Below are 26,598 nucleotides of genomic sequence, written 5' to 3'. Positions count from 1 at the left end.
ATGTTATTCCAACACTTACTTACCTGGTTATATTACTTGAGGAGAAAAAGAAACCCTCCTCAACAACAGCAAGAAAAGATCGCTCGGTCTATGAACCGATTTAATAGGCCCGACATGAAACACAAACACCCTCGCTGGATTTCAGCAAACAAGCAGACCGGCAAAAATGCTCAGTAGATATTCAAAGCCACTATAGCAAAAACTCGCTCAACACCTGCACTCTTGTCCGCGCCGTTTGGGAGCCCTGCTCGCCCTCGCTCATCATCTGCATGATCTGGATCATACGATCTAACACAGCCGCGTTAACATCAATCCTCTGGCATTAAAGGAGTGGAATAATAAAAAAATGCTCACGAATGTCGGCTCTCGCCCGGACAAACAGCGGATCCTTGGACAGATTCTCCTCGCCCCCGGGGTCCTTCACGGCCTCGCGTAGCACGTTTCCAATACACAGCGCCTCGAGGAATGCGCGGTGGTTGAACACCCACCAGACACGGGCCTCGGCCTCGAACAGGTTGAACAGCACAAAGAAGGCCGTGATGGCGTGGTGCGCCGCCTCGAGGGCCCCGCGGACATTGACGGGCACGTCGGGGCTTTCTGAGGCATGCACGAGCATTAGGTTGTGGAAGTAATTGCTGCTCAGAAACAGCGTCTGGCGCACGATCCGCTTGTTGCTCTGGGCCAGCTGCGACAGCGCCTCGGGGTCCCACGACCGGAACACGTCGGGGAAGGACCGGTACACGGCGCGGAAGTCGGCAATCAGCTTCGACTTGTGCCGCGCCGTCGTGCAGATGGGCACGTCGAGCGACCGGGGGCTGCAGATTGTCTCCTGAACCAGGTTCGCCAGTGTCCAGGACCCCCGGACATAGGCAGTGTCTGTCGGGTCGTCACTGGCAATCGACGAGTTGTCCGCGATCAGGTCATCGACGCTGACGTCCGTGTGCGTTGCGCTGGGCGGCAGCGACAGTAGAACAGTCAAAAACGTGTCTTGCAGTAAGACGGCTTGCCACAGCTTCCTTCTCTGCTGTTTCTCGAAGAAAGGTGCGTCCGGGGCCACTGAGGTACATGGTTAGATCAACAGCACAAAAGGCCGGATCGAGAATGGGCAGGGTTAACATACCGATGTTGGGATCTCGGTGCAACCCCATTGCGTAGGCCTGCCGAATCAAGATTCCGGCGAAAGCCCACCCGTCCGAGGCATGGTTGTCGTTGATGAGGAAGTACGTGATGAGAACCATGGCTTGGATGGACCTGATGGAGGCAGAGCTCAGGTAGGAGCTCATGCGGAGGGCTTGGTTGCTAGCAGAAGCATAGAACTCGGCCGTCTGCTTCCTCTCGGGCGGCGACGTCGACGTCACGAACTGGGTGCCCAGCGCCAGCATGACGAAGATAAGTGCCACAAAGGATGCATCGCTGCGGTCTTTGTCAGACTTGGGCAGCGACCAGAGGTGCTCGTAGTCGGCGTAGAAGGTCTGCTGGTGCAGCATGGGATACACGGGATCGACGCATTCAAAGTAGCGGCCTAGCAATATGTCGGCTTGCAGCTTGTCAGGGAGCACGGATATGACTTCGGGCAGACCGCCCTCGCACGTCCAGTAGTTAGCGAAAGGATGCTCGGATCCAATGCCAAACACATTTGACGACCCCGGCGACGAGTAGGGGACGTTGGAAAGAAGGCCCGTGGAGGTGGCGACCGAGCCCAGCGAGTTGATGCGGCCCGTGTTGAACCCCCGATCAGCTGCATTGGGAATGGTAGACTTGGGGCTGCCCAGCCTTTTCTTGGGCGCCTTGGTCATGCGGCGGCCATTTGCCGCACTGCGAGTTGTTTCCCTGGCACTGAAATGAGCACATATCGTCTTACATTTGATCAGGGAAAGGGGGGGACTGACTCGAGCAGGTTGGCGACATGGGCATATTTGCACTCGGTCTGGCGCTTGATGCCTAACATGATAGATTTTAGAAGGGGGGCCGGCGGGGAGGATACGGTGAACTGCCAGTGTGCGGCTTACACGCAAGGCAATGTGGTCGTCCTCGATCGCACTGGCACTGGTTGTCAGCATTCTCTGTCTTGCACCTCGGCGACAACCCCTAAAGCTCAGGAGAAGTCGGTAGCGTGATAGATAAAGGCTCCATGCAAAGTACTCAGTCCCTCGGCGTATGATGCGCTACATTAGGTTGCGTCCAGTGCTATGGGCGAAATAAAAGGCAAGATGCGGAGAAGAGAAATGTGATCAGAAAATAAGTGAAACAAAATGTCAGACAGCGGATTGTAGCATTCGGATATTATTAGAGTTGACGCTGTGCGACTAAGCTCATGATATGCATCGATTAAAAGCCGGTGGGGAGCTTTCCATAAGCATGGTCGGGTGGACGTAGTGAGTGAGCGCACTTGCACACCTCGGCAATGAGGCGGGGGACGAGTCACTATAACAGTCTAAACGGAGGCTGAAGCCGCCAGGTCCGACGTGCTAATGCACTGCTCCGTAGGTATGTTGGAGAAAGGATAAAAAAAAAACTTTTTTTTTTAAAAAAAAAAAAAAAAAAAAAAAGAAAAAGAATAAAAAAAACCTGCCTTTGTTTTCCTCTCGACGCATTCAAAGCACGACAGCGTCGGCTTGTTTCGCTTTTGTCGCTTCTTGGACGGTTCGGCCGGCGGGGACGCGGTGCCGCTGTCGGCATCGTCGTCGCCTCCCCCGGGTGTGCCAAGCCCAATGCCAAGAATGTCAATGCTTCCGCTGCCATTGCTCTGGCTGCGCCGATGGTGGCCGTCCACTGTCGTAGTGGAAATATTAGTCAATTGCATGCCGCCGCCCGGTACCTGGCGATCGTCTCTGTTATTTCGCCTCCTGACGCGCCTTGCGGCCGTGTCCAACACTGCCGGTGCTGCTGCTGCTGCTGCTGCTGCTGCTGCTGCTGCATCTATGCTGGCGTTGGACAGCTGGCGGTAGTGATTGTGGTTGAGGCTGTGGTTGCGGATGTGGTGATGTGGATGGTGGTGGGCGAAAACAGCAGCGGCGAGACCACCTGGAGCTGCTGCCGAGGCGGCAGACACGAAGATGGTGGGATTCTGCGCCAGCAGCACCGACTGGCCCAGCGGCCTCTCAATTGCATCGACAGTGGACATCCGGCCGGCCGGGCTGGGATATACGTACTAGCAGATGGCACCCGACCTCCCGTCAAATGGTCAACCTAGAGCGGACAGGAGCGGCGAGATGGTGGTGGTGCTGCCAAGCAAAAACCGACGGCTGCGGCTCCGGTACCCCAGCTTCCAGACGAAAGTCCGCGTGGAAACAGGAAGCGAGGGATGCTTTGACAGTCCGGGAATAAGGCGCCGGCCAAAATGCACGTCTCACCGCGCGGCTCATGAGAGGTGCCAAGAACTTGGGGAAAGAGACAGCGTTTGCGCGAGGCAAACCCGGCGGCCAAGAGGCGCTGGAAATAAAAAATAATGGGAGAGAAGACGAGGTGAGGGGGATTGCCTGCGCCCTTTTGGCGTGGGAATAAGAAATGCCCCAAATTCAAGGATCATTAGGGATTCCCAGTTTTCCTGGCTCCCCCCCTCCACTCCCCCCCAATCGCCCACAAGTTCGAGGGGGCAAGTATCCACGGTAGTGTATGTGCGTGCGGGCGGGCAACAAGTTAAAGAAGGGCGCGCAACCGGGCCGCTAGGGGACGGGACCTAGCGCATCATCTCCAAAGGTACAATACTGTACGGATACATACTTGCATACACGTCCCTAGCAGTAAGGGAAGGTAGTACTACATCCACACATGTGGATAGGGGCAATACACACAGAACCTCAAGTCGACCGCCTCTGGTTCGTTGCATACCGTATAGCTGATTACAGACAGCGCCAGAAAAACGAGAAAAAGGGCCGCCTATCGCGTCATTTCGGAAACTGCAGTGAATACAATCACCTCCTCGCCAGCAGTCCCCGGTCAACTTTCTTCCTGTTGGAGACGGGAGTTCGGGATTGGAATCGACGCCTTCAACCTCGTCCTGGGAACGGGGCTTGTCCGGGGCCCATCTCTTGTTACTGCACAGCCGATGATGTGAGCCCGAAAGAGGCGTCAACCCTGGCCTCTGCCGCACTTTTGAACGGCATGGACAGCCAGGCCGGTCCGCGAGAGGCACCTCATGGCGAAGACAGCCCTCGCTCGCTAAATACTTCGTGAGCTGGTTAGGTAGTCTAAGCGGTCAGGCCGCCCCCAATACGAGATCCGATAATGGCCTCGCGCAGCTGCACAAAAATACTGTACTGTCCTTGTGCTGGAACCAAACGACGTAAACCGGAACCAAAAGCTCCCAGGTGGCGGCGCCAACGCGGGGAAACCACTCGCATCCGCGCCAATTCGGCATCTTTTCCCGGACGAGAAGCGCAAGCATGGAGCGAAAATGCTCCGTACCTTGAAGAAAATCTAGGGTTCACTAATCGTGCGGGGCCAGTAATATCTGATCCCAGGTTGGATGAGCCCAGGTTGGATGAGGATGAGATTCGTATGCTGTCAGTCTAGTTGGGTTCAGTCCCCGAATCCACATAAGCTCCTAGGATTTAGGAATCCGTCCGGCAGGCCATCCAACTCTTGGTGCGGCGGCGCCCCAAAATCCAGAAATCTTTCCTTCTGCCAAGCCTTACCGAGCGAATGGATCAAATGCCATGTCGTACCGACAGCCCATAGGTTCCTAGTTTAGCGGCCCGAACCGAGCCGAGTCGTCATCAGAGTTCAGAACCGTGGAGGCCACGTCTAATTTGTCTTGGGGATGCTTCGCTTTTCTTTTAGGGGATGCCCTCCCCCCCGGTTTCAAATGCAATTTGACGCTACGGCTAGGACGGCAGCGGCGGCGTCTCCTCAGCCGAATACAAACTCTGCGTAATTTTTCCGTATCCTCTCCACGCCCTCGAGCAGAGTCCACCTCTTGACGTTGCAAACCCTCAGGTACATCTGCTCGAGGGAGTGGTCCATCACATCTCCAGCAGTGTGCAAATCGCTCTCGATAAGCAGCTGGTCGTCTGGACAAGCCCGAACGACGTCGGCAAACTTGCTCTCTGCCCCCGGAGTAAAAAGATTGACACCCATAGAGAAAGAAAAGAACACCCGGGCCGGGATTGCCGGGTTCAAATACTGGCTCAGCATCTGTGCCGCTCCGCTAAAGGAATGCAGGCATATCCGTGGCGGGAAAGGCTTTGGCTGGTAGGGCTTTCTTGCCGCCGCACTCGTGGTTCTGGGAGCCTCAGCCGCGTAGTCGAACTCGTCATCGTCTTCCTCGCTTGACGAGAAGTCTTCAGCACCAGCTGCAACCAGCTTCTGCTTTCGTTTCGAAATGACCTCCTTTTCGTGTCCCTTCCACAGCGACGCGAGGACGTCAAACAGCACCCCATGCGCTTGAACCCCATGAACACTAACCGGGCGCCCTAGCTCGCCAGCTAGTCGTAGCTGGGCTTTCAGTATCCGCACTTGATGCGTCATCTCGACATGATATGGACTCAGGGTGCGTCCCTCTCTCCCACCCGGCGTCGCACTTTCGTCGCGGCTCGATGGCTGTGACACGTCCCACCCCCAAGGGAGGCGGAACGCCTTGTCTAGCCCGACCTCGCCTATGAGAGCAACAGGTTCGGCGAGCAGACGGCGCCGTGTTTCGGCGATAAAATCACCCAATGACAGTGGGTCTGGCAAGGACGCAATGAAATCCGGATCCGGCGACGGGGATAGGACCGCCGTGTAATGCTTGGATTTCTGCAGCCCTGTAGGCTCGGACGGGTCATATGTGGTATCATCGCCGCCATGGTCTTCATAGAGCTGGTGCGAGAACCACGGATGCCATCCAAAGGCGGGCACCACCTTTTCCAAGCTCTGGATGTCTAGCACATTTCGGTTCTTGACGGCGTGGTTCGCTGCGACGGAGGCCACGAGTTCTTGGTCCTGAGAGCGTGTGGCCATTATTGTCAAGACCCGGGCTCGCATGTCGCCTATGCTAGCTATCGAGGCCATGGTGTCGGTAGGGTGGCAATGCGCATCGCAGACGCCGGCCTGCCAAGGGAAGTCATCCGAGAATTCCAGAGGAGGCTCGTTCTCGGTGGCGGCTCCGTGCGGCGGTGTTTGGCCACCGGTCGGGGGACACATGATTTAGCTCGAGTGACAGCCACACGCACCTTTAGGCACTGCTTGAAGACGGTCCGCACTCGAAGCGTAATAAGCCTTTCTCTTTTTTTCCTGTCGGTCAACCAAGGATCCGATCCGGACTAGGACAAAACAAGGGATACGAGCTAGCCTAGCGCGCAAATGCCGCGTTTGCTGTCAGCGGGGAAATAATCCGCAGGATCTCCCTTAGAACAATGTTGCAAACCTCGAGACAAAGGAGGCCCTAGCTCAAGTTGTCGATCCTCTAGGCATGATGTCAGAAGCAACGAAAACTCTTCCGGTCTCCAAGAATAGGAACTGTAGTTAGCTAAGGTGTTTATGGATAGAGGCAAGGAAAGACCTTTCAGCTCTGAATGGCAATGCCAACCCCGCAGCTTGCCCCACCAAGCACAACCGCGGAGAACCAATGAGTCACTCTCTGAGGAAGGAGCTTCCATTGGGAACTGATGCAATTGGGCAGACGGCAGCCTGAACAACGAACAAGCCCAAGAACACTCACTTTCAATCCTCGACTACTTAAGTACAACCGATAGTCCAACACGTTGAGTAGCGCAACGTGCCGTGGCTCAAGATGGGGCGGCTTCCGGGGCTTCCATGCCAACCGACCGATTCAGGCACGTAGAGATACCTTACCTACCTAAGGATCCCCTAGCCGCCAACCAGACTGGAGGGACCTGGCTAGGAATAGCTAAACCCAATCTATCCGCTAAGCATACGTAAATGAGGTCGTTGAATTCCGTTAAACGATCTCGACTTTCTTGTACAGCGGTCAGCTGTGTGGGAAATTTGGACCAGAAGCTGAAAGGATGGAGTTCGCCATTGCAAGACTGCCTGCAAACAAGGCATCGGCAAATCGTAAAAGTCGGCCAGATAAGAACTGGACTGAGAATCACCAATATGATGATGGTGGAGGGGCAGGAGCGGGGCAAGAAAATCAAAAGTGAAAGGGCAACGAGAAAAAGTGGGCGGGGCGCCTTTCCCCAGCTTTTAAGCTCTGTTGAACCACCCATGTCCTCCTATCACAGCCCAGCAAGCCAGCATCCCATGCTCTTTCTCTTTCACATGCCACGCAGGCAACGGCCTTCCCACGCAAAACCCACGGTTTGTCCCGGCCTTTGTTCGCCCTCGATAGCGCAGAGCTAGACCGGCACTGAACCGTTTTTGCGCCGAACTCTACTACTTGGTATATGTAGAGCTCTTCCGAAAGAATGTCGGCTCGGATCGCCGCTTTCCCTTCCCCTGCTCCTACTTCGTTCCATCTAATGCTGCCCCCAAAACTTCGCACCTCTCGCAGCGCGTCGCCGAGCGAAAGAAAAGGAAGCTATCGGATCGACCATGTGACGTACTGAAGCCGTCTTCTATTTGGGAATCACCTCCATCTCATTCGGATCCCCTATCCATCCATCCACGGTGTGCCCGACGAGACCGATCCGCGCCAAGCCGGCGGTCGCGAACGACGACCATCTTGCAATGGCTCTCATTAACCCCGTTCACGGCCTCGTAGTGCCGTTCCTCTGCATGTTCACCATCCCGCTCGCCATATTCGCGGGCATCACGACGGCTTTGGCGTTTTCGGTTCTCATGTTTCGTGTCGCTGTCGTCTATCTCGACATCGCCCTGACGCTTATTCCCCAGTATTTTGTGTCCCGCAGCAGACCCCGCATTCTTTCATCCAGTGCCGTTTCCGGCACGGGCAACCACGAGCATCAGCACAGCTATTCGCGAGACGGTCGCCGTACAGCGGTATCGCCCCCTGGCAGCGTCGGCAGCGGAAGCGGATATAGCACGCCGTCCCCGGTATCGCCGTTTCCGTCTAGCACCAGCCAGCTGCATCAACAGCACCACTTGGGCCTGGGCGGCCACCGTAGCCCCAACCACCGCCGCAAGAGCAGCTATGGCTTCGGCGCTGCCATGCGAGCACGTTCCCGCCACTCTAGTCAAGTGAGCCTGGCGTCCATCGGAACCATCACGCCCATCCACGAAGACGAGGTAACACCCCTCATCACCGAGTCTGGCCTGACGCCGTCGGTTGGCATGGACCGTGATTTCGAAGGCATCGGCGGCTGGCGGCTGGACGACGACGGTGACGACGCCAACTGGGCCAACATCAACTCCAGGCTTGAACTGCCCCTCGAGCGGTCTTCGACTCGGCGATCGCAGAGCGCCGGCCCTGTCACGCCGGGCGAGGGGACATGGCTGATGATGAAAGGGACACATCAAGACAGCCAGGAGGATAAGGACTGGGAACGACACTTTCATCACAGCCCCGGCAAAGGGCTGACGCCTCCGAACAGCAGCCGCCTCAGAAGCATGCAAATGCCTGCGGCGTTGACAACACTGACCAAGGAGCATACTTCACTCCCGATCTGATGTCGCCGAGGGCAACCAAAAAGCTATCAGCTTGAGATGAACATGGCATGCATCATGCTCCTGCATCATGTCGACACGTTCTCGGAGAGAAAGCGGCGCTGGCGCCACAGAGACAATATAGATACTGGAACATTTTTGCCCGTTCCCCTTTTTGTAACATGGCGTTGGCTTCACACAGGGTCGCTTCTTGGGCGCGGCCTCTTTAAAAGGCATTTGGACCTGGCAACTTGGAAAAGCCCGTAATCCAAGTGTAATATAATCCAGACCTCGCTGTCGCTGGCATCCGGGAAATGGCGCGCCGCTCACGCGGCCCAGCGCGCTCGCAGCATAAATAGAGCTTTACCTCGCGACGTTCTTCTCTTAAACCCTTCATCTTATCTCCCTCCTTCCTTCGCTTGCTATCCCGCCCCCTACAGTCCGATTGGAACTCTGCATTTGACGACAGCAACGTGTTCCAAGTCAAAAGCTCAATCGCGATGCTGTTTAAACACCCGCCTGGCTGGATGGAGCAGCTGGCATGAATAAGTGGTTAACGGAAACAATTGATACACAAGTTAAATCTTTCTATATTCCGTACAGGTGCGTAGTAATACAAAGTTGGGAAGACCCAACCCATCCGCAGCCTTGATAAGATTCTACCACCACCCTCCTACGCAACTTCACCCTCCTACATAACTTAGAGCGCGGGCCATAGGATTCTCTCGAGGGGTAAACGGTACGCTCGAGACAGCCTCAACATGCTACACGTCCGCCGGGGTGTGGGATGCTAGCATGGGGAATTCGTAAGGGGCGAGGTGTTATCATCTAGTTTGACCGGCATTGAGAGGCCGCGAAAGGGCTTCGAAGGAGGATAGAATTTTGGCAATAACGTTGGCGGGTCATCACTTCGGCCATCTTCTACAGAGTTGTGCTCTGCAGCAACTCTGTAAAGCCCGCTCTCAGAGCGACCTGCACCCCATCGGACGGTTTGCCTTTGCCAAACGTTTCGCATAGCTCCATGTAGAGGAACTCGTCGCCGTAAGTACAAGGTACTCTGTCAACCTTGGCTATCTCGTTGACAATTTTCCTCAGAATGTTTCCGCTGCCCATCGGGCTTGTGGGCGCGATACGAAGGTTCTCAGTTATGAGTGTAGCGCTTGTGTAAAATGTGTGGTGGCCTTTGTCCACCTTGTTCTCGACAAGGGCATCACGGATGGCTGCTTGATAGATGCGGCGGTAACGGACCAGCGTCTGAGGCGTATCCTCTGGGATTTTGAGATTATACGGCTGTCTGGAGTCGCACCCGTACATACCTGGATCCCAGTCTCGAGTCAGCCAGTCGGGGTAGCTGAGGTTGCCTAGTGACTTAAGCCAGGCGCCAACGCCGTCCCAGTCGATAATACCAGCGAGGTTTCCGTGCTCGTCAACAAGAAATTTCTAGAAGCCGAAGTCGGGATGAGTCAGGACAAAGGACTGGCGATCGGCAGCGAAAAATTCGTCCATACAGCCGATGAAGAACTTCAGAAGTCGCTTTTGGCCATGCAGGAAACCCGGGTCAGGCTTGTAGCTGTCGAGCGCAGTGGTATAAAAATGCTTAGCTCCCGTGTATGGGCCACTAGAGAAGTAGGCAGGCATGTAGTTATCATTTCGCAGGCGCGCATCACATTCGACAGAGTCCCGCTCACGGGAGGGACCAACCTGCTTCACTTCACCTAGTATCAAACAGTAATCGGCCGCCCATTTGGTACGAGAACTTGCTCAACTGAACCATTGCTGACGCCACGGCCTTGAGCACGTGAGTTCGGTGGCGGCGGCGATCTTCTTCCGGGGTCTCGGCATGCCAGAAGTTGTACAAAGGGATGCCAGCGATGAACGAGAGCCAGATGTGCGGGTAACCGAGGGGGTTCCTTCTAATTTTGCTGAATTCGAAGACATGGGGGACGGGGATGGAGGTGCGACGCCGAAGAAGCTGCATTATCCGAACTTCTGATTCCAGTTCGTCGGCGCAAAGGGGGTCCCAGTGACTGATTGTCCCGTTGATGGAGATTTTGAGAAGCCATATTGTTATCCCTCTACCGCTGACGGTGAAATAAACTTCGAATAGGATATTGTAGGACCCATGATGTAGCGCGCCAACAACGGGTGAGTGAAGCAGATCATGTTCGGGATGTGTGTTGTTCCAGGTCTTTGCGGCCTCTCCGGGAATTACATCCTATCGAACGACGGCGAGGATCGGGCGAAAGGGCGCCAGCTCGTCCTCGGTGTCGGAGTAATTCGCAGCCATAATGGAATGCTGGCTGTGCAAAGCACAAAAGCGTAGAAGCGAGATGTTCTTGAGGATTAGATGCCGCGAGCGGAAACGCAGTAAAGAAAATTGGGAGGGTGAGAAATGCAAGCAGAGAACTTGTCTATTGTGTAACGGTGAGCCGTTTCGCCAGCAGACAAAACAGATACCTGTTGCCTGGTACTCTGAGCAACAGCAACTATAACTAACCCCACAACATATTGCGTAATGTTGGCAAAGGCGTCTTGGGTCACGTATTGTTTGCAAGAAAGAGGCTGGAACAACGGCGGAATTGATGTAGGTATATAGCAACCGGAGCCCAAAGCTTATCCGTAGTTCAATGGCAACTATTCCGAATGAAGGCGACAGATGCATCATGACGTTCATCCTGTTAAAATTGGCCCGACCTGCGGATATAAAAAGGCGATTTCCCCTATTCAAAAATCGCGCCAAGTCAAGGGACGAACGAAACAACTATCCTTACCTGTTACGTATAACACTTCTCACGGGTCTGTATACACATGGCACTTTGCAAGAGAGTGGTGCACTCGGTGTTGAAGCGGCCGAAAGTGGCAGCATGCGCAAGCCAAATTCGGCGGCCAGAACACCGCATTCTCGGTTCACGGAGTAACGTTAGCGTCACTAGATATGCTAGGTATACGTAGCTGAGTTCATAGCCCAGTCTCAAAAAAAGAGTAAGATGTACAATTTGAGGCACCCCTAATCCGAAAGCTATCCTATTTCCAAATGACGAAGGGAATAAAGCAATGGTATATGCGCAAAGAACCTGAACGCCGCCCAGCCACCTCAACCATTTTCCCTTTAAGCAAAACCGTGCGTAAGATAGTCGTCGCCACACATGCAATCCCCGCCATTCCATCACAGCGTCTGCCAAAAGTAGTTGGCATAAAAGAAGCGCGAGAACTTGCGGTCGATGTTGATGACGTGCACGTCGCCCTTGCGGTCGTTGCGCACGACGGCGCGGGTGAACTCGCCGCCCGTGCTGCCATCCTTGCCGCCGCCCATGCCGTCGCGCTCAATCTCGATGCCCAAGCTGCGGTAGACCTTGAGACGCAGGAGCACCTCGTCCTCGACGCTCCCCGACGAAGTCGACGTCGAAGACGAAGAGGTCCCGCCGTCGACGCCCTGCAGCTCTAGCTCCTGCAGGCGGGCGGCTAGGTCGGCGGCCTGGGCCTGCAGGCGCTCCGTCTCCATCTCGAGGTCGGACGCGGCCTTCGCGATGCGGAACTTTTGCGTATCAAGCCGCGCAATCTCGCTCGCGTGCGCCGCCGACGAGTGCGTCCCTGTCAGCTCTCCGTGCTGCGACTGCAGCGTGTGCAGCGTGCGCGCCAGCCGCTTCAGCGAGCCCTCGGCGTCGCGTAGCCGTAGGTCCCGCGCCTGCTGCAGCGTCGACAGCGACTCGGCCACGCGCGCCACGGCGATGCGGTCCGGCGCGATGTTGAAGTTGGCGATCGTGTGCTTTATCAGCTGTGAAGAGGGGCGCGGTCAGTATGGCGAGGACGGAAATAACTAAAACCCTAGTGCCCGGGGGGGGTAGGGTGTAGCTGTCGTACCGTGGATGGGTCTTCTTCGAGAAGCATCTTGACGGTAGTTTGAAGAGAAGTTTACATATATCGACGGATTTGAGGATTGGATGCGCCAATCGAGCTTCGCCTTTGGATTGTTTGGTACCAAACGATGCGACAGGATGCGATGCGAATTCGGTTTTTGCCGGTCTCTTGTAAAAAAGCGTGAAAATGGTTCGGATTATCGCTGTCGTACGCCGGAAGCAAGGAATTCGGTTTCGCGATTATCTATCTTCGATGCCTAATTGATGCAAGGTATAAATTGACGCCCTGCGACCGTGTCTGCGCCGTGATGGAATTGACGGCCAAAACATTCTGCCCGTCACCCCAGCGACAGTGCGGCTGGGTGCAGGTGGCAGGTGCAGGTGCGGGTGCGGGGCGAAATTTCCTTATCTTATCGGGCCTTGTTCCAGCGCCTGCCAGGGGTCGTCGTCATCGGTGGCACATGCTTGGAGAAACGAATGGCCTGAGCTTCATTCAGCCGTCACCACCACCACCAGCATCGCATCGTCACGCGCCTCCCCATAATACCCTACGAACTGCTATCACCGCGTCTAAAATAGTCGAAACCCTCGTCCACCATTCAGCGATACCTCGACCCCCGTAGCCCAGCGGAGAAACTACGCATCGCAGCTCAAAATGACAACACTTCCCCGTAGGTCCTCCAAAACAGAGTGTATCAAGCTGAGCACCCTTGCTAACTCCAAAGAACAGACGCAGTCGATGCGGACACGTGAGTGCCCCCCGCCTCCCGTCTCGTCGAACTTTTAACGAGGTTCTTGCTAACCAGTGAATTGAAACAACACAGGCCGCTAAGAGATGAAGAGCTGGATGTTTTGCGCGCCCAGTATGAGAAGGAGGGCGACATGGCGGGTGTGCAGACCAAGTTCAACTACGCATGGGTATGTCTCCATTCTCAATCACTCTCTTCCTGCGGACACGGTTTCCGTCACGTTTGACCTGCTTCGACGTTTCATCTGCGGCTGTTGACCGGCTCTGCCGCGCTGTTCTAGGGACTGGTGAAATCGAACACGCGCCCCGAACAGCACCTCGGCGTCATGCTGCTGTCCGAGATATTTCGGACGGCCCCTGAGCGGCGGCGCGAGTGCCTCTTCTACCTGGCGCTGGGGAACTACAAGCTCGGGAACTACGGCGAGGCGCGCCGATACAACGAGCTGCTCCTCGACAAGGAACCTACGAACCTCCAAGCACTAGACCTGCAGTCCCTGATCAACGACAAGGTCACCAAGGAAGGGCTCGTGGGCGTGGCTATCGTGAGCGGCATTGCGGTCGCGGCCGGAGTGATTGGCGGCCTTCTCCTGAGGAATCTGGGCCGGAAGCGGTGAATTTCTTTCCTCTCCACGATATTTCCGTCTCGTTGGGGAGCGATGCCGAAGCAACTGCTTTGAAGCGCAGCTCCCGCTTGATCTGGCGGGGATCTCTTAATTCGGCAGCCCGAAAAGGTTCACTCGGACAAGTAGGCGACTAATCGCCGACGGCTGTTGTATTTTTATCATGGCTTCGGGAGGCGTCGTTTATATTGATACTAATTTCCATTTCGTTACTGGATACAGAGAGCGAGACAAAAAAAAAGTAACAAAACTGAAGATCGGTCTCACAAGATGTTACGCACTTAGGCTAAACCAATGATTGTAAGTCTTAGGCAGATTGACACAGTCAACCTGTCAGGAGAGGCTTAGTGGCGGTGCCTATTCGGTGGCTGTGCGCGCTTCCCCCCAAATCCGAGGAACGCCTGCAGATGGTCACAAGAAGTTGTCAGTGAAACGCGTGACAGAGGTGAGCCTGCCCGAGATCTAGATTTCTAGTGCTAGGTGTAGCTCTAGGTCTCGGGAACAAACCACTTGATTCTCGTGTTCGTTGATGAGCATCGAAGGTCATCGCTGCCTTGGCTCAGTTTCTTTCGGCAACTTTCGATTCAAGATTGCCCATTCAACCTACCGATTCATCTAGATATATAAGACCTTCCTTTACGGTAAAGCAGGTGCCTACCTTATTTCTTATCGTGCGAGCTATCTTGGTGTCTAGTTCCAGTGGATATCTAAATTTCTGTCGATCGGCGGTCAAGACAACCTAGAGCAACAGATTGTATCTGGAGTTTGGCGCTGTACGTATGAAGATTACCTATTATACGCAACAACAAGGTGAACTAAAATAAGGCGTCTGCTCAACAAGATTGTACAGCCCTAATGGATAGGGATTTAACCTCAGGCTTTCAAGCATGAGAAGGGCGCGGCTTTCATAATAGGGCTGCGGGGTTGAACGTTAGTTGACAGCCCACTTGCCATGGGGGGCTTTGGGCACTGTCAAAACCTGGACCCATGTAGTTCTCAGTAAGGCACTTTTTACCGAAACGCTGTCACCCTCCCGCCACGATAATCAACTTAACTTGGCTACCTTACCTACGCCTAACAAGGCCATGTTACTTAACAAACGCCTTGCGAGCCTCGCCCCTCCTCAAACCTTCTAGGAACGTGCAGAACATCAACCAAGGAGAAGCGCTCGACGAAGGTTGTGTGGCGACATGCGACAGCGTGCGCAGCCTAAAACCGCACGCGAAGCCCATACAAAAAATAATGTAAAACTGCTGGGGAGCCACCTCGTCCTACCTTATTACCTGTGGATACCTTAATTACTAGCGTACTGCACACTAGAGCAAGCTTTCCCGGAGGTTAAGGGTCCCCCTCGCATCTCGACCCCGTCCCACTATCCACTATCTACTTCACCTCATTACCTCATCTGCTAGCCTTATAACTGACAGCGCCTTTCTGCGACTACAACCTACGACGGGAAGAGAAGGCACTACATAGGGCATCTACCCTGGCATCCTGAATTTCGGGTATCCATCTGCCTACCCCGCCGACATTAGGTACCGACTATAATCAGCCCTGCGACCGAGACTCGGGATTCGAGAACGGAACTCGATCGAAGCCCGCGGAGCTCGTCGGACCCGAAGACTTTGATCCGAGACAAGTCGGCCTCGCTTTTTTCTGGGGGTCAACCCGGCAGACTGGCTTTCCAAGCACTTCGAGCTGCCGGCCTTACTGCCGGCCTGGGACTTGCCGCCCTTTACCTTTACCGCGAGAGTCAGCAGCGGAGTCGACCGACGGTTATGGCATCGCCATTCAGCTCCCTCCAGGGCAACGGCCACTTGGACCCCGTCCCCGGCAGAGAGGTCGTCTATTGCCATGATTGCAACCACGAATGGTACCGTGCCGAGCGCGATCCACTCCAGTGTACGCGTTGCAGCAGCGACTTTACCGAAATCGTCAGTGTTGGCCATGTGCTTCCGCATGCACCCCCTTGCTGACAATACCACAGATCGAGCCTCATAGCGATCCTCGTGATATGGACGACTTTCCCTCGCCTCCCCCAGACTTTAGCAGGTTTGGCTTTGGCTTTCGCAACCCTCGTGCGGCATCCTACTCCGATCCCGATGAAGGCGATGTCGATGATTATTTGCAGTCCGGGCGGAGAGGTTTCTTCCCACGCCAACCATCGCGGTTCTCGCCGCCCGGACCCCGCGAGTCTAACGACCCATTACCGGACCATGGCGACGGAGATGCGACCATGCGGCGATTTGCCGACATGCTTAGGAACATGAACGACGGCGCTGCAAGAGGGCCGCCTCCCCCGCCATCGTTTCATTCAAGGCGTACTCCAGACGATCTTCACTTCCCTGCCTTCCCGAGAGTTCAGCGTGCAGCATTTAGGTCCGGGCCCATCTCCGTTGATGCCACGAGCGTGACGATCACGACCGGCCGGGGCGGACCGGGCTCTGACTTTGGCACGTATGTCTTCCTAGGACACCCTCGCATTCCAGGACCTGTTAGAAGGACTAACAATCGTGGCGCCCCCAGGCTGTTTGCACATATCATGAATCCAGCGCTACCTCCAGATGCCAACGATAGGAATCGACAGGTAGGAGCGGGCCTCCAACAGTTTGGCTTCCTCCAGGAGTTTCTTTCGACCTTGCTCAACCCGCAGATGGCAGTCCATGGCGATGGAGTATACACCCAGGAGGCTCTTGATCGTATAATTACTACGCTCATGGAGGCTAATCCGCAGTCAAATGCCGCACCGCCTGCGTCCCAAACCGCCATTGAGCAGTTGGAACAAAAGCAGGTCGACGACGAAATGCTCGGGTCAGAGGGCAAGGCCGAGTGCACAATCTGCATAGAAGAGCTACACAAGGGTGACCAGGTTTTGTTCTTGCCCTGCAAGCACTGGTTCCATGGTGACTGCGTCAAACTCTGGCTGAGGCAGCACAACACCTGTCCCATCTGCCGTGCGCCAATCGAAGCAGGTGGCGATGGCCGGAATAACGCCCAGCAGCAGCAGGCGCCTGACGCGGCTACCGAGCAGAGACAGCAACCTCGGATACCCACAGCCGCCCCTAACGTGTTGTTTCCAGAGCCGTTGTCTTTCCCGTCACCATCTTCACATCAACCATCACAGGCTGGTCGACCAGAACGTCCGGAGCGCCCGGATCGACTTCGCACTTTCAGGGAGAACGAACAGCGACTCAATTATATTCGCACTGCGGCCGGACTTCCGCCGCCTAGCTCACGACCTAGACAGTCGCGCCATCCCTCTTTGTCACCCTCTAGTTCCCGAACCTATTCGTTTTCCGATAACCCTGCTAGTGACAGGGATACAAGTCCCTCACTACCACGAGATCGCGATGAAGAGAGCGGTCCCTCGCAGCTACGGCAGGATAACTGGAATTTGTCTATATCGGGAGGCGTATACGGCGGTAGCAACGCCAGCAGACGACGTCCTGGCAGCGGAGAGCGGGACAACCGTGACGGACAGACTAGCCACAACCCGCTGAACTGGCTTAGGGACCATCTCGGACGGGGACCTAATCGAAATTCGGAGAGAGACCGCAGACGCTAGGCTAGGGCCAAGGCCGGCAGACTGATGACTAACATGAATAAGCAAATTTCGCGGAGTTTGGGAGAACATGGTTGCTTTTTTTGTTGAGGACACTTTGGAGCAGACCTTGCCAGCGGCGGAATGTCTGAGGGGCCTTTGGGGGCTCGTTGGCCGCATCCTAGGCTTGAGGCTTTCAGGCTCGTGTGGAAGCAACTAGGATCGGGTGTTCTTACGTGCCTCTTTTTTCACCTTTTATTTCTCTTCTGTGTCTATCTTTTATTTGGGGACCACTGATCAGGTAACAGTTTTCGTAATGGCGTGAGGAGGACAAAGCAGATACTAGACAAAGACATCGACATGTTTTGATATGTTACTTGTTGGTGCTATATTGTGTTGTATTTTTGTAGTAACCCTATTTAGTACGGAACCTATAATAATGCGGGAAAAATATTCCGTAACACGGAACCACTTCAAGGCTAGATATACAGAGAGAAAGATATGATTTTGTCGGTGCCGTTCAATTGTTAGACTTATTCCTGTACCGCGGCAAATGATTAACTGTGTTCATTTTAGTGTGTGCGTGACGATGAGTATTGGCCTTTTCACTTTGGTGATTGATCTAACTGCTGAAGTCGCTCCTGCCTTAGAGCAGACGAAACAAAACATTGGTACACAACGAAACCAATACAAAATGCGGGTTATCAGTTGCATTGGATAGCTAGGGTAATAATTACTGACTCGGCACAGGCCTGGTTTGGTCATTCCGGGAGTCGGTGATGCCATGGTTGCCTAACCGAAAGGGCAAATATTTCTAGACCGGGGAAGGAGGAAAAGGACTCGTCAGCTTGTTGGCGCTCATTGGCCAAGAGATAAGGCGCGATGCCGCTTTCACTCACGAATTGGGCCAACGCCCCACAACCTGGCGAACGAGCCCCCACCGTTTGAACCACTGGCCGGCAACTTGGAAGGAGGTGGTTACACTGTTATGGTACTTAGGTTGTGCCCCTCGTCCCGCTCGTTATCTGCCTCCCATCGTCTGCCTCTGCACTTGGTCGGCAACTCAACTCAGCCTTAGCTAGGAGCTTTATCTTGTCGTGCGAGTTTGTTGCCCACGGCTCCTGTCTTTCTCCCAAGCACCCACCATAACTCGCTCGACTCGGCTGGCCCATTCTTTCATCCGAACCGTCGCGCAATGTCCATGGCATCTTGAGAGTCGCTATGGACGCCAGGACCTAGGTAGCGCAGCTATCCCGTTCAAAAACCCAAGCTTATTCTTGACCCTCGGCTCCTACGGAGCATTTGGTGAAGATCCCATTGCGACACGAGCCTTCTTTGCCGAGTCCTACTCGGCTGGCCTCGAGCCTTCTTCCGCCATACCTACCTACCTACCTATTTACCTATCTGCTATCTAGGTTGCCCAGCATGCGCGGTCTTCCAGCAGCCGTGCTCTTGCTGGTGACAGCACTGGACCTAACGGCGGCATCTTCTCTCGAGCTCTCTTCTGCTGAGCTCCACATTGTTGAGGACCGTCTAGGTACGGAGCTCCCTCTTGATGCTCTAGACTGGCTGTGCCATTGCATGACTAATTGGTAACTCGGACATGGCAATTAGCTGTACCAGTTTCCGAATCTCCTCCATTGGAACCAACTCTTCAGGAACCGGCTGAGGATTATGATGAAGTAAGGTCCATCACTCCGTCATGCTATTGATGTTGGTGCTAACAACGCAGACCCTCATCCCCTTCGAGGTGCTAAGCGAGCTGGAGCTGCTGAGAATGCAGCTGGCCGAGCTTCAGGATGAGATTTTCATGAGGGAAATGTACCTCGAGGAGATATTTCCTGTTGTGGCAGTGTCTAGTGACTGCAGTGGCCTAAAGTGCGCTCTGAAATCGATCTGGAGAAAAGCTAGCGACGCCGCCGCCTCCCTCTACGGAGGCGACGATGAGGACGAGGCTTTCTATGGCGGACATTGGGGAAGGTGGCCGCATTTTAGACACCCCAAGCATCCCCATTGCCCAAAGTTCCCACATCACGGCAACCACACGCATGGCAATCACACCTTTCCCCATCCTCCTTGGTGGCACCCCCATCACGGAAACCACACGCATGGCAACCATACCTTCCCACATCCTCCCTGGTGGCACCCTCATCATGGAAACCACACTCACGGCAACCACACTCACAGCAACCACACTCACGGCAACCATACGTTCCCGCATCCCCCCTGGCGCCGGCCCCACCATCCTCCTCCGTTCGGTCGCCACCCACCTCCTTTCTGCAGATGCGATCCTCCGCCGCACCGTCGTCCCGGCAAACACCCCGGTGACGGGCCGCACAGAGATTGGCCCCCACATCGCCGCCCCGGCCATCCTGGCGACGATCCGGACAGAGACCATCCACCGCACCGGCGCCCGGGTCCGGGTGACGGGCCAGATGAAGACTGGCCGCCACATGGCAGCCCGGCACATCCTGGCGACGGGCCGCACAGAGATTGGCCACCACCTCGCCGGCCTGGTCATCCTGGCGATGGACCGGACAGAGGACACCCGCCGCACCGGCGCCCGGGTTCAGGCGATGGGCCAGATGAAGACTGGCCGCCGCATGGCAGCCCGGCACATCCTGGCGACGGGCCGCACAGAGATTGGCCGCCACCTCGCCGGCCTGGTCATCCTGGCGATGGACCGGACAGAGGACACTCGCCGCACCGGCGCCCGGGTTCAGGCGATGGGCCAGATGAAGACTGGCCGCCGCATGGCAGCCCGGCACATCCTGGCGACGGGCCGCACAGAGATTGGCCGCCACCTCGCCGGCCCGGTCATCCTGGCGATGGGCCGGATGAGGACTGGCCGCCACATGGCCGCCCGACACATCCTGGCGATGGACCGGACAGAGAGTGGCCGCCGCGCCGTCGTCCGGGCCATCCTGGCAATGGGCCAGACAGAGAACAGCCTCCGCGCCAGCGCCCAGTTCCAGGTGACGGACCGGATAGAGATTGGCCTCCTCATCGGCGCCCCGATCACAAACCACATCATCCAGGCAACGGACCAGGCGGACCTCTTTTTCATTTCCTCCCGATTGATGGACATCATATGCCATCTGTGAGTCTTCAATTCCCAGCGAATACGGTCTGGTGTCTAACCCCATCACAGTATGCCCCTCCAAAAAGCCATAGGGCTAGAAATGCGGTGTTTTTGACTATAGCGCTTGCTTTCATCTTGGTGGTTGCGTTACTGCGTAAGCGCCGAACAGCCAGGTGCAGTCGACTTTGCGCCGAGCGGCGGGCTGCGCGTCGTCAAAGCTGCCGCGATTTCTTTGGCAGGTGGTCCTATGGACGGCGCCAACTCCCTGTCTATGAGGACGAGAAGGCCGCCATGCTGCATGACGAAGGCTTTGAGCATGATGAGGGTACGTTGGCGCAAGAAATCGCGTCCTTCCGTGTCGCAGCCGAGTTGGTGGATAGCATGGTCGCTGCCGAGGAGGGGCGCGCTCTCACGCAGCACAAGTCGATGCCGCCACCACCGAGTCCGAATGCCAGTTTTGCCCACATAATGTCCTCGGTCGAGAGCAATACCGAAGATCCGCCAGCCTATGAGTTCAGCCAGGGCGAGCTAGACGGACAAGTTGTTGCCGATGGACTCCAGTATATGCCCAGCAGCATCGTGAATTCCGGAGGCGGCGACGAGAAGATCTTGGGTGACGCCAGGGAATAGAAGTTCCGATATCATCCGCCACGTGCGATCATATCCCTTCATTTATTTACTTTTTTCCTACATTCTATTCTCATTTTTTTATTTCTTATTTCTTGATTACGGTCGCTGTTTTGGCGCCATGGGCACAGCCTATTGTTCGAGTAGGGTTCACATCCGTTATTGTTTAGGTACAATACCTACCCCTTAATTAAGTGCTATCTCGTTGTCTGTTTTAACTCTGCGCACCAGGATACGCCAGACGCCAGTTCAATCTTCACAAGACCTTTCACAAACATTACTTTGTGCAAGACATCAAAGTTGAGACTGAAGCTGTTTCGATATCTGGCGGGAAACAATTTCAGCCCAGTTTCCGTGTCTGCCGTGTTCCTTCATGAGTGCCGTGCATTTCACATATAAGCAAACACGATTGATAGTCACCAGCAAAGCCCAATCTGCCTTGGCGGACGGCTCTCTGACAGTGCCGGTACTTTTTCAACGTGGTAGTATATACCTATAAATCGGGTGGCCTTACCTGTGTACAGTACTACCTACCTTACTGCCCTAAACAAGAAGACATCGTGGACGCGGGGTGGATAAGGTAGCAACATAGGCACGGTTGAGTGCGTGCCTGACTCGGTGTATGTACGGAGTATCTTGGGTATGAATTCACCAACATATACTCCGTCAGGCAGATTAGCAAATGTTTTTCCTTCTTTTTTTCCTTGTTTGTAAGACGAGTCACTTTGCATTTTTGAGACGCGGACTTGACTTGGTCAGAAAGCGGAAGATGCCCAGGCGATGTGTCTGTTCGTGGAGGGCTCTGGTGCCTTGAACATCCAATGACGTGCAGCATTCGCGCATCACAATAGGCTCACTTTCTAAACGACCTGGCCTTGGGCGCCCAAACTGGCACCCAAAATTAACTCACTGCGGCTGCGTGCGTTATCAGTGCCGAACGCCCCAGCCCGAGCCTATCTAGAGGCCCACCGCTCGTCGCGTCGCAACTAACGGGTCCCTGGGAGCGGATGCCCCGCACCGGAGCCCGTACAATAGGGCACTTTCTCCCGATGCGAGCCAATGCATTTCATTCTAGCGCCTACTGTCTCTGCACCTGCTTGCCCATCCTATTGAACCTGATTCGATCATTGGCCTGGGTATCCATTCGCGACCCAAGCGCGACAACGGGTATTAACTCTGGGAAATTTCCCCAATTTTCGATACAAAGGCTGCCGTGGGGAATTCTTGCACCACTCTCTAGCAGCAGCAAGCAGCAGCAGCTTTGAGCCTTTTGCCTTTGCCCCGGGCGTCGCGTGAGAAAACCTTCCACTCTTGTTTTCCCCCTTACTTAGGTTGTTACTCCGTACCACTCTGCTCGCTCCTGTGCTTGCTACGCCACCACTAAGGCTCACTTTTTGGTTTCCAAGGGGGGTTGCAGAGATTGGATTACCTAGTCCCTGGCTCGAACGAAGCCTCGCTGCGGGTGACGCTCCTACGCCGCCGCTTCACCGCGAAAACCACACAACCTCTAACATCATGGCCGACGACCCGCACAACACCAGTGACATTTCCGACACAATCGACGCCGCGCCCATAAAGGAAGATGCCGAGACCACAGCTGCGCGGCGCGAGCTCAAGCGAACAGGTCTCTCGGAGAAGGACGTCGCAGATGCATCACAGCGGGACAAGTCTTCGTCGCAGGACGAAAAGAGCAGCTCCGATGACGATGACAGCACGCCAAATGACAATGCCCCACCCCGGACCGCCACGCCCGATGCCGACGTGGGCGACGCTGTGAGCGACGAGTTGAAGGCACAAGTAGCCTCTCCCAAGAAGAAGAGAGCGCACGACGAACTTGAAGAGCACAAGGACGACGCAGCCGACGGCTCCTCCAAGGACGCCTCCGCCCCCAGCGAGCCCGTTCCCAGCGCCGGCGCGGCGCAGAACCGGACAGACCGATCCGAGCCAGAGAAGAAGCGCGCGCGCGACGGCCAAGCAGAAGACCAAGATGCGAAGGAGGAATCGGGCAAGGAGAAGACATCCGAGTCGGATGACTCGAAGAAGGCCGAAGGAGCAAAGCCCCAGACTTCATCAAAATCCGCCTTCGCGAGCTCCGGGTTCGCCAAGCTCGCCAGCCAGTCGGCCTCGCCCTTCGGGGCATTGGGCAGCGGGAAGCCCAGCATGTTCGGGTCCTCGTCCATGGGATCTTCGTCGCCCTTCAGCGTTCTCGGAGGCCAGAAGCCTGCGTCTGGCGCTGCCCCCCCCACATCACCACCCAAGCTCACTTTCGGCAGTGCCGCAGCCACAGCGTCCCCATTTGGAGGCATCAACGGGAAGCTCGGCGGCAGCGGTGGCGGGTCGGCGTTTGGTAGCGCCTTCGGCAGCGTACTAGGCGGGCGCCCTGGCGGAAGCGGTGCGAGCGTGCTTAAGGGGTCACGGCTCGGCGGCTCCTTTGGAAAGCCAGGCAACACCCTCCAGAGCGGCAAGCCGGCGAAGCCCTTTGGCGCGCCAGAGAGCGATAACGAGGAGGAGGAGACGGCTGGGGATGAGGACGATGCCAGCAGCTCTAAGGGAGCCGGGGCGGGATCTGACAGCGACGAGAAGAAGGACGCCACAGCTGAAACCGATAAGGACGAGTCCAGGGCCGCGGGTTCTTCAAGTCTCGACGACAAGAAAAAGCAGCCACGGTTACAGAAGAGTGAGACGGCCCTCTTTTTTTCTTTCTTTCTATTCGTTGTTTGTGTGCATATGCAAGAAATATCCTACTAACAAGTGACGCACAACAGTCGTGGTCGACAATGGCGAAGGCAGCGAGGTCACGCTCCTCACGGTCCGAGCCAAGATGTTCCAGATGGAAAAGGGGGTCGGCTGGAAGGAGCGTGGCGCTGGCATGTTGAAGATCAACGTGCCCAAGGCGAGCGTAAACGTGGACGACAACGGGAACGTAATACCGGACTCGTTTGACGCATCGGTCCTCGAGGACGAAGACGAGGGCGGCGACAGCGAAGGGAGGAAGCATGTTCGTTTGATCATGCGCCAGGACCACACGTTACGCGTCATTCTCAACACGGTTATCGTGCCCGCCATGACCTTCCACCTCACGCAGAAGCTCAAGTCGGCCAATATCCTCTTCACGGCATTCGAAGGCAGCGAGGCGAAGCAAGTGCAGATGAAGGTTCGTTCATCCCTCCCTCCCCTGTCCCCTTGGACGTGTGACAGCCCATTGACTTTTTTTTTTTCCTTCTGCAGATGAGCGAGGCAAACGCCACGCTCTTCATCCAGCAAGTGGAGATGATAAAGAAGCAGCTCGCAGACATCTAAGAGCCGCGGAAGGGGGGTTTGCTTTTTGTCTTATGCTTTGATGCCTACAGACTTGGGCCCTTTTTTTTTTTTTTTTTGGCTAATCGAGGTTTAAGCGTGCATTGCATGCACCGCACACAACTCAAGTTCTCTCCTTTTTAGCAAACAAAGGGGCGGGCGGAAACAGGCAGGCCAAATTAAAAGGTGCGCAAGCAAGCAAAAAGGGGCGAGAAAGCAAACAAAGTCAAAAAGCAGAAAAAAAACCAAATATTGAATACAAAAAGCAGCAAAACAGCAATCCCCACCACCCAGCAGCAGCAGCAGCAGCAATAAGCGCCGCGGCACTGGTTTTGCCGAATATTCTCTCTTTGACGTACCTTCGGTCATTGTTTTTCTCTCCGCTCTTTTCTTCCCCGTCTCATTCTTCGACTGCTATTTACCTATCCTATTCTTAAACTAAGCTTGAGTCTTGAGTCTTGGGTTTTTTTAACTTTTCTCTCAGAAGGAAGGAAAGATGGAAGGCAGAGTCGCGTCAGCATTTCTCTTTTGTCATGGCAGGAGCGGAGTCTGGGAGGCAGCATAAACATTTGTTTTCGAGAGAAACGAGATGGAGACTTGAGAAACCGGGACGCATATAGTAGCAGATGGCTAGGCATGGAATGGCAATGGCAGCGATGGGGTCATACAATATGGATACATTTTCTTTCTTCCTTCATCTTGTTTTTGTTCCTTTTGTTTTTCTTTTTGTCTTTTTTCTTCTTTTTCTTTTGGCAAAAAGCCATCGACGGGATCGATCTACCTGCCTGCCTAGGTTAGTTTATGGGGTAGAGGCTGACTGGCTGGCTTGTTGCGTGCGCTTTGGAGAAAAAGCCTAGTGAGAGGGAGGTCTTTTTTCGTCTTTTTTCGTCTTTGATGAAGCGGCTGGTTGGTTTGGGTGAGCAAATTCATGGTGCTAAACAAAGGGGGAGTCAGGGTGAGACGGGAAAGGGCGGATTCATTGGGAACCAACATCACGATAGGCTATTGTTTTAGGATTCTGTTGTCATGACGATGGAGATGCAGAGGGCTGTTGTGTCCCGCAAGAAAAGCGAAGAGAACAGAACAGAAGAGGCAGACGAGGTGTGTAGCATGTATATACCTATTCATATGAGAAACATACGCTCTGTGGGATACCTGGGTGCCTCGATGCCATGCTTGTCGTTTTATCAAATAGAAAGTAACTATTATCTCTCCCTGGGACTACAAAATACGCAGTATCTAGCCAAAACATTTTAGGGTTAGGGTGGTGATTCATTAACCCTAACCCTTCTATTCACATGCCACAAGCAATCAACCCCCCAATCCTTCCTCCCCATCGCCCCACAACACCTGTTCCTTCCGTCATCAAAAAGCAAAGCGAGCCTTACTACTTGCAATCGCCCTGCAATAATACACCTGTTCCTTCCATCGCCAACAAGCAAAGCGAGCCTTACTCCTTTGCAATCGCCCTGAACTAGCTGATGGCGAACTCGATCTTGCGGTCGCAGGCCTCAACGTCGGCCGGGTCCTCGGGTGCACACACACTCTATCATCATCATCATCATCGAACCTATCCACCCACATGGCCGACAAGCGAACAATCACCCAGCTCGATCAGCTGACTCTCTACCCGGCAACATCTCCAGAGACAGCATCTCACGACTCCCCTACACCGTCTGTGGGCTTGCCGGTCTCGGGCGTCGATAAGATTATCGCCGAAATTCGCAATTGTATCTGTGGCCGAGTCGAGGTCGAAGAGGAGTGGTGGTGCATCAGCCTCAGCCGCGACGAATTCAAGGCTTTCGAGGCGCGCTTTGAAGCCGAAGGGGATTACCGCTGGCCAAAGCAGGTAGCCTATTTATCCAGTACCACATTAGCTAACGTCTGATTAGGTACGACTACTTCCCTCAGCTCGACAAGTTCGTCCTACGTATAGCGGGCATTGTCCACGAAGACGTTATTAGAGGATTCGAAGAACTAGTCATAGAGCAGTTGATCGACATACGGTGAGGTAACGACTTAGTCGCTGCTGATTTCGCTCGGGGCACCCGCGCAAGAGGAAGTCCCAAGATTGAGAGTGATGGTGGTTCCATTACCCAGACGGGTCGTTTACGTACAAAGATACGGAGGTAGCATGTGTTATCTTGGAGGTCTCCCATTCACAACAACAACAACAAGATTTACCATTCCTTACAGATGAGTACATCCTAGGTTCAAATAGGCGGACCCAAGTCGTTATTAGATTGACCTTAAATATCGGGAGAAGGGAAAAGAAGCCAGGGTCACTATATGGCGACCAAGATATATTGAGGAAGATGGGGAAGCCGTACTTGAAGCAG

General features: G+C 54.8%; 10 protein-coding genes across 10 annotated transcripts; 6 read left to right on the top strand and 4 right to left on the bottom strand.

The window, feature by feature from the left end:
- Window positions 1-190: 190 nt before the first annotated feature.
- B0T26DRAFT_645656 (fungal-specific transcription factor domain-containing protein) lies at window positions 191-2,803 on the bottom strand (the record flags this gene model as incomplete). The annotated part of the gene is made up of 6 exons (XM_060437747.1): window positions 191-288; window positions 355-1,056; window positions 1,121-1,830; window positions 1,890-1,941; window positions 2,010-2,063; window positions 2,569-2,803. The coding sequence occupies 6 exons, from the start codon at window positions 2,801-2,803 to the stop codon at window positions 191-193; spliced, it is 1,851 nt and encodes a 616-aa protein (XP_060296974.1).
- Window positions 2,804-4,772: 1,969 nt separating this feature from the next.
- B0T26DRAFT_318235 (uncharacterized protein) lies at window positions 4,773-6,549 on the bottom strand. Its single transcript, XM_060434353.1, has one exon. The coding sequence runs from the start codon at window positions 6,121-6,123 to the stop codon at window positions 4,852-4,854; it is 1,272 nt and encodes a 423-aa protein (XP_060296973.1). The 5' UTR covers window positions 6,124-6,549; the 3' UTR covers window positions 4,773-4,851.
- Window positions 6,550-7,611: 1,062 nt separating this feature from the next.
- On the top strand, window positions 7,612-8,511 carry B0T26DRAFT_644683 (uncharacterized protein; the record flags this gene model as incomplete). The annotated part of the gene is made up of 2 exons (XM_060437652.1): window positions 7,612-7,876; window positions 8,060-8,511. 2 exons carry the CDS (start codon window positions 7,612-7,614, stop codon window positions 8,509-8,511), a joined length of 717 nt encoding a protein of 238 aa, XP_060296972.1.
- Window positions 8,512-9,408: 897 nt separating this feature from the next.
- Window positions 9,409-10,465, bottom strand: B0T26DRAFT_676374 (uncharacterized protein; the record flags this gene model as incomplete). Its single annotated transcript, XM_060439969.1, has 4 exons — window positions 9,409-9,755; window positions 9,804-9,927; window positions 9,958-10,105; window positions 10,203-10,465. The coding sequence occupies 4 exons, from the start codon at window positions 10,463-10,465 to the stop codon at window positions 9,409-9,411; spliced, it is 882 nt and encodes a 293-aa protein (XP_060296971.1).
- Window positions 10,466-11,312: 847 nt separating this feature from the next.
- On the bottom strand, window positions 11,313-12,721 carry B0T26DRAFT_712206 (Spc24 subunit of Ndc80-domain-containing protein). The gene is made up of 2 exons (XM_060442069.1): window positions 12,349-12,721; window positions 11,313-12,262 (listed from the first exon to the last, which is right to left on the bottom strand). Exons 1-2 carry the CDS (start codon window positions 12,373-12,375, stop codon window positions 11,654-11,656), a joined length of 636 nt encoding a protein of 211 aa, XP_060296970.1. The 5' UTR covers window positions 12,376-12,721; the 3' UTR covers window positions 11,313-11,653.
- An 81-nt stretch (window positions 12,722-12,802) lies between these two features.
- B0T26DRAFT_317970 (uncharacterized protein) lies at window positions 12,803-14,106 on the top strand. Its single transcript, XM_060434352.1, has 4 exons — window positions 12,803-13,015; window positions 13,075-13,093; window positions 13,169-13,262; window positions 13,374-14,106. The coding sequence occupies exons 1-4, from the start codon at window positions 13,000-13,002 to the stop codon at window positions 13,704-13,706; spliced, it is 462 nt and encodes a 153-aa protein (XP_060296969.1). The 5' UTR covers window positions 12,803-12,999; the 3' UTR covers window positions 13,707-14,106.
- A 1,063-nt stretch (window positions 14,107-15,169) lies between these two features.
- Window positions 15,170-17,549, top strand: B0T26DRAFT_317932 (uncharacterized protein). The gene is made up of 2 exons (XM_060434351.1): window positions 15,170-15,646; window positions 15,700-17,549. Exons 1-2 carry the CDS (start codon window positions 15,491-15,493, stop codon window positions 17,275-17,277), a joined length of 1,734 nt encoding a protein of 577 aa, XP_060296968.1. The 5' UTR covers window positions 15,170-15,490; the 3' UTR covers window positions 17,278-17,549.
- A 1,021-nt stretch (window positions 17,550-18,570) lies between these two features.
- On the top strand, window positions 18,571-21,318 carry B0T26DRAFT_317785 (uncharacterized protein). Its single transcript, XM_060434350.1, has 5 exons — window positions 18,571-18,790; window positions 18,868-18,935; window positions 18,986-20,353; window positions 20,405-21,132; window positions 21,307-21,318. Exons 1-4 carry the CDS (start codon window positions 18,679-18,681, stop codon window positions 20,963-20,965), a joined length of 2,109 nt encoding a protein of 702 aa, XP_060296967.1. The 5' UTR covers window positions 18,571-18,678; the 3' UTR covers window positions 20,966-21,132; window positions 21,307-21,318.
- A 1,159-nt stretch (window positions 21,319-22,477) lies between these two features.
- B0T26DRAFT_752130 (uncharacterized protein) lies at window positions 22,478-24,262 on the top strand (the record flags this gene model as incomplete). The annotated part of the gene is made up of 3 exons (XM_060445484.1): window positions 22,478-23,639; window positions 23,728-24,116; window positions 24,191-24,262. 3 exons carry the CDS (start codon window positions 22,478-22,480, stop codon window positions 24,260-24,262), a joined length of 1,623 nt encoding a protein of 540 aa, XP_060296966.1.
- Window positions 24,263-25,841: 1,579 nt separating this feature from the next.
- On the top strand, window positions 25,842-26,269 carry B0T26DRAFT_752129 (uncharacterized protein; the record flags this gene model as incomplete). The annotated part of the gene is made up of 2 exons (XM_060445483.1): window positions 25,842-26,108; window positions 26,171-26,269. 2 exons carry the CDS (start codon window positions 25,842-25,844, stop codon window positions 26,267-26,269), a joined length of 366 nt encoding a protein of 121 aa, XP_060296965.1.
- Window positions 26,270-26,598: the final 329 nt, after the last annotated feature.

The sequence above is a fragment of the Lasiosphaeria miniovina genome, assembly GCF_030549165.1.
Source record: "Lasiosphaeria miniovina strain SMH2392-1A chromosome Unknown B0T26scaffold_4, whole genome shotgun sequence".
In the NCBI taxonomy this organism is placed as follows: domain Eukaryota; kingdom Fungi; phylum Ascomycota; class Sordariomycetes; order Sordariales; family Lasiosphaeriaceae; genus Lasiosphaeria; species Lasiosphaeria miniovina.
This window is presented reverse-complemented; position numbering and strand designations above follow the sequence as displayed.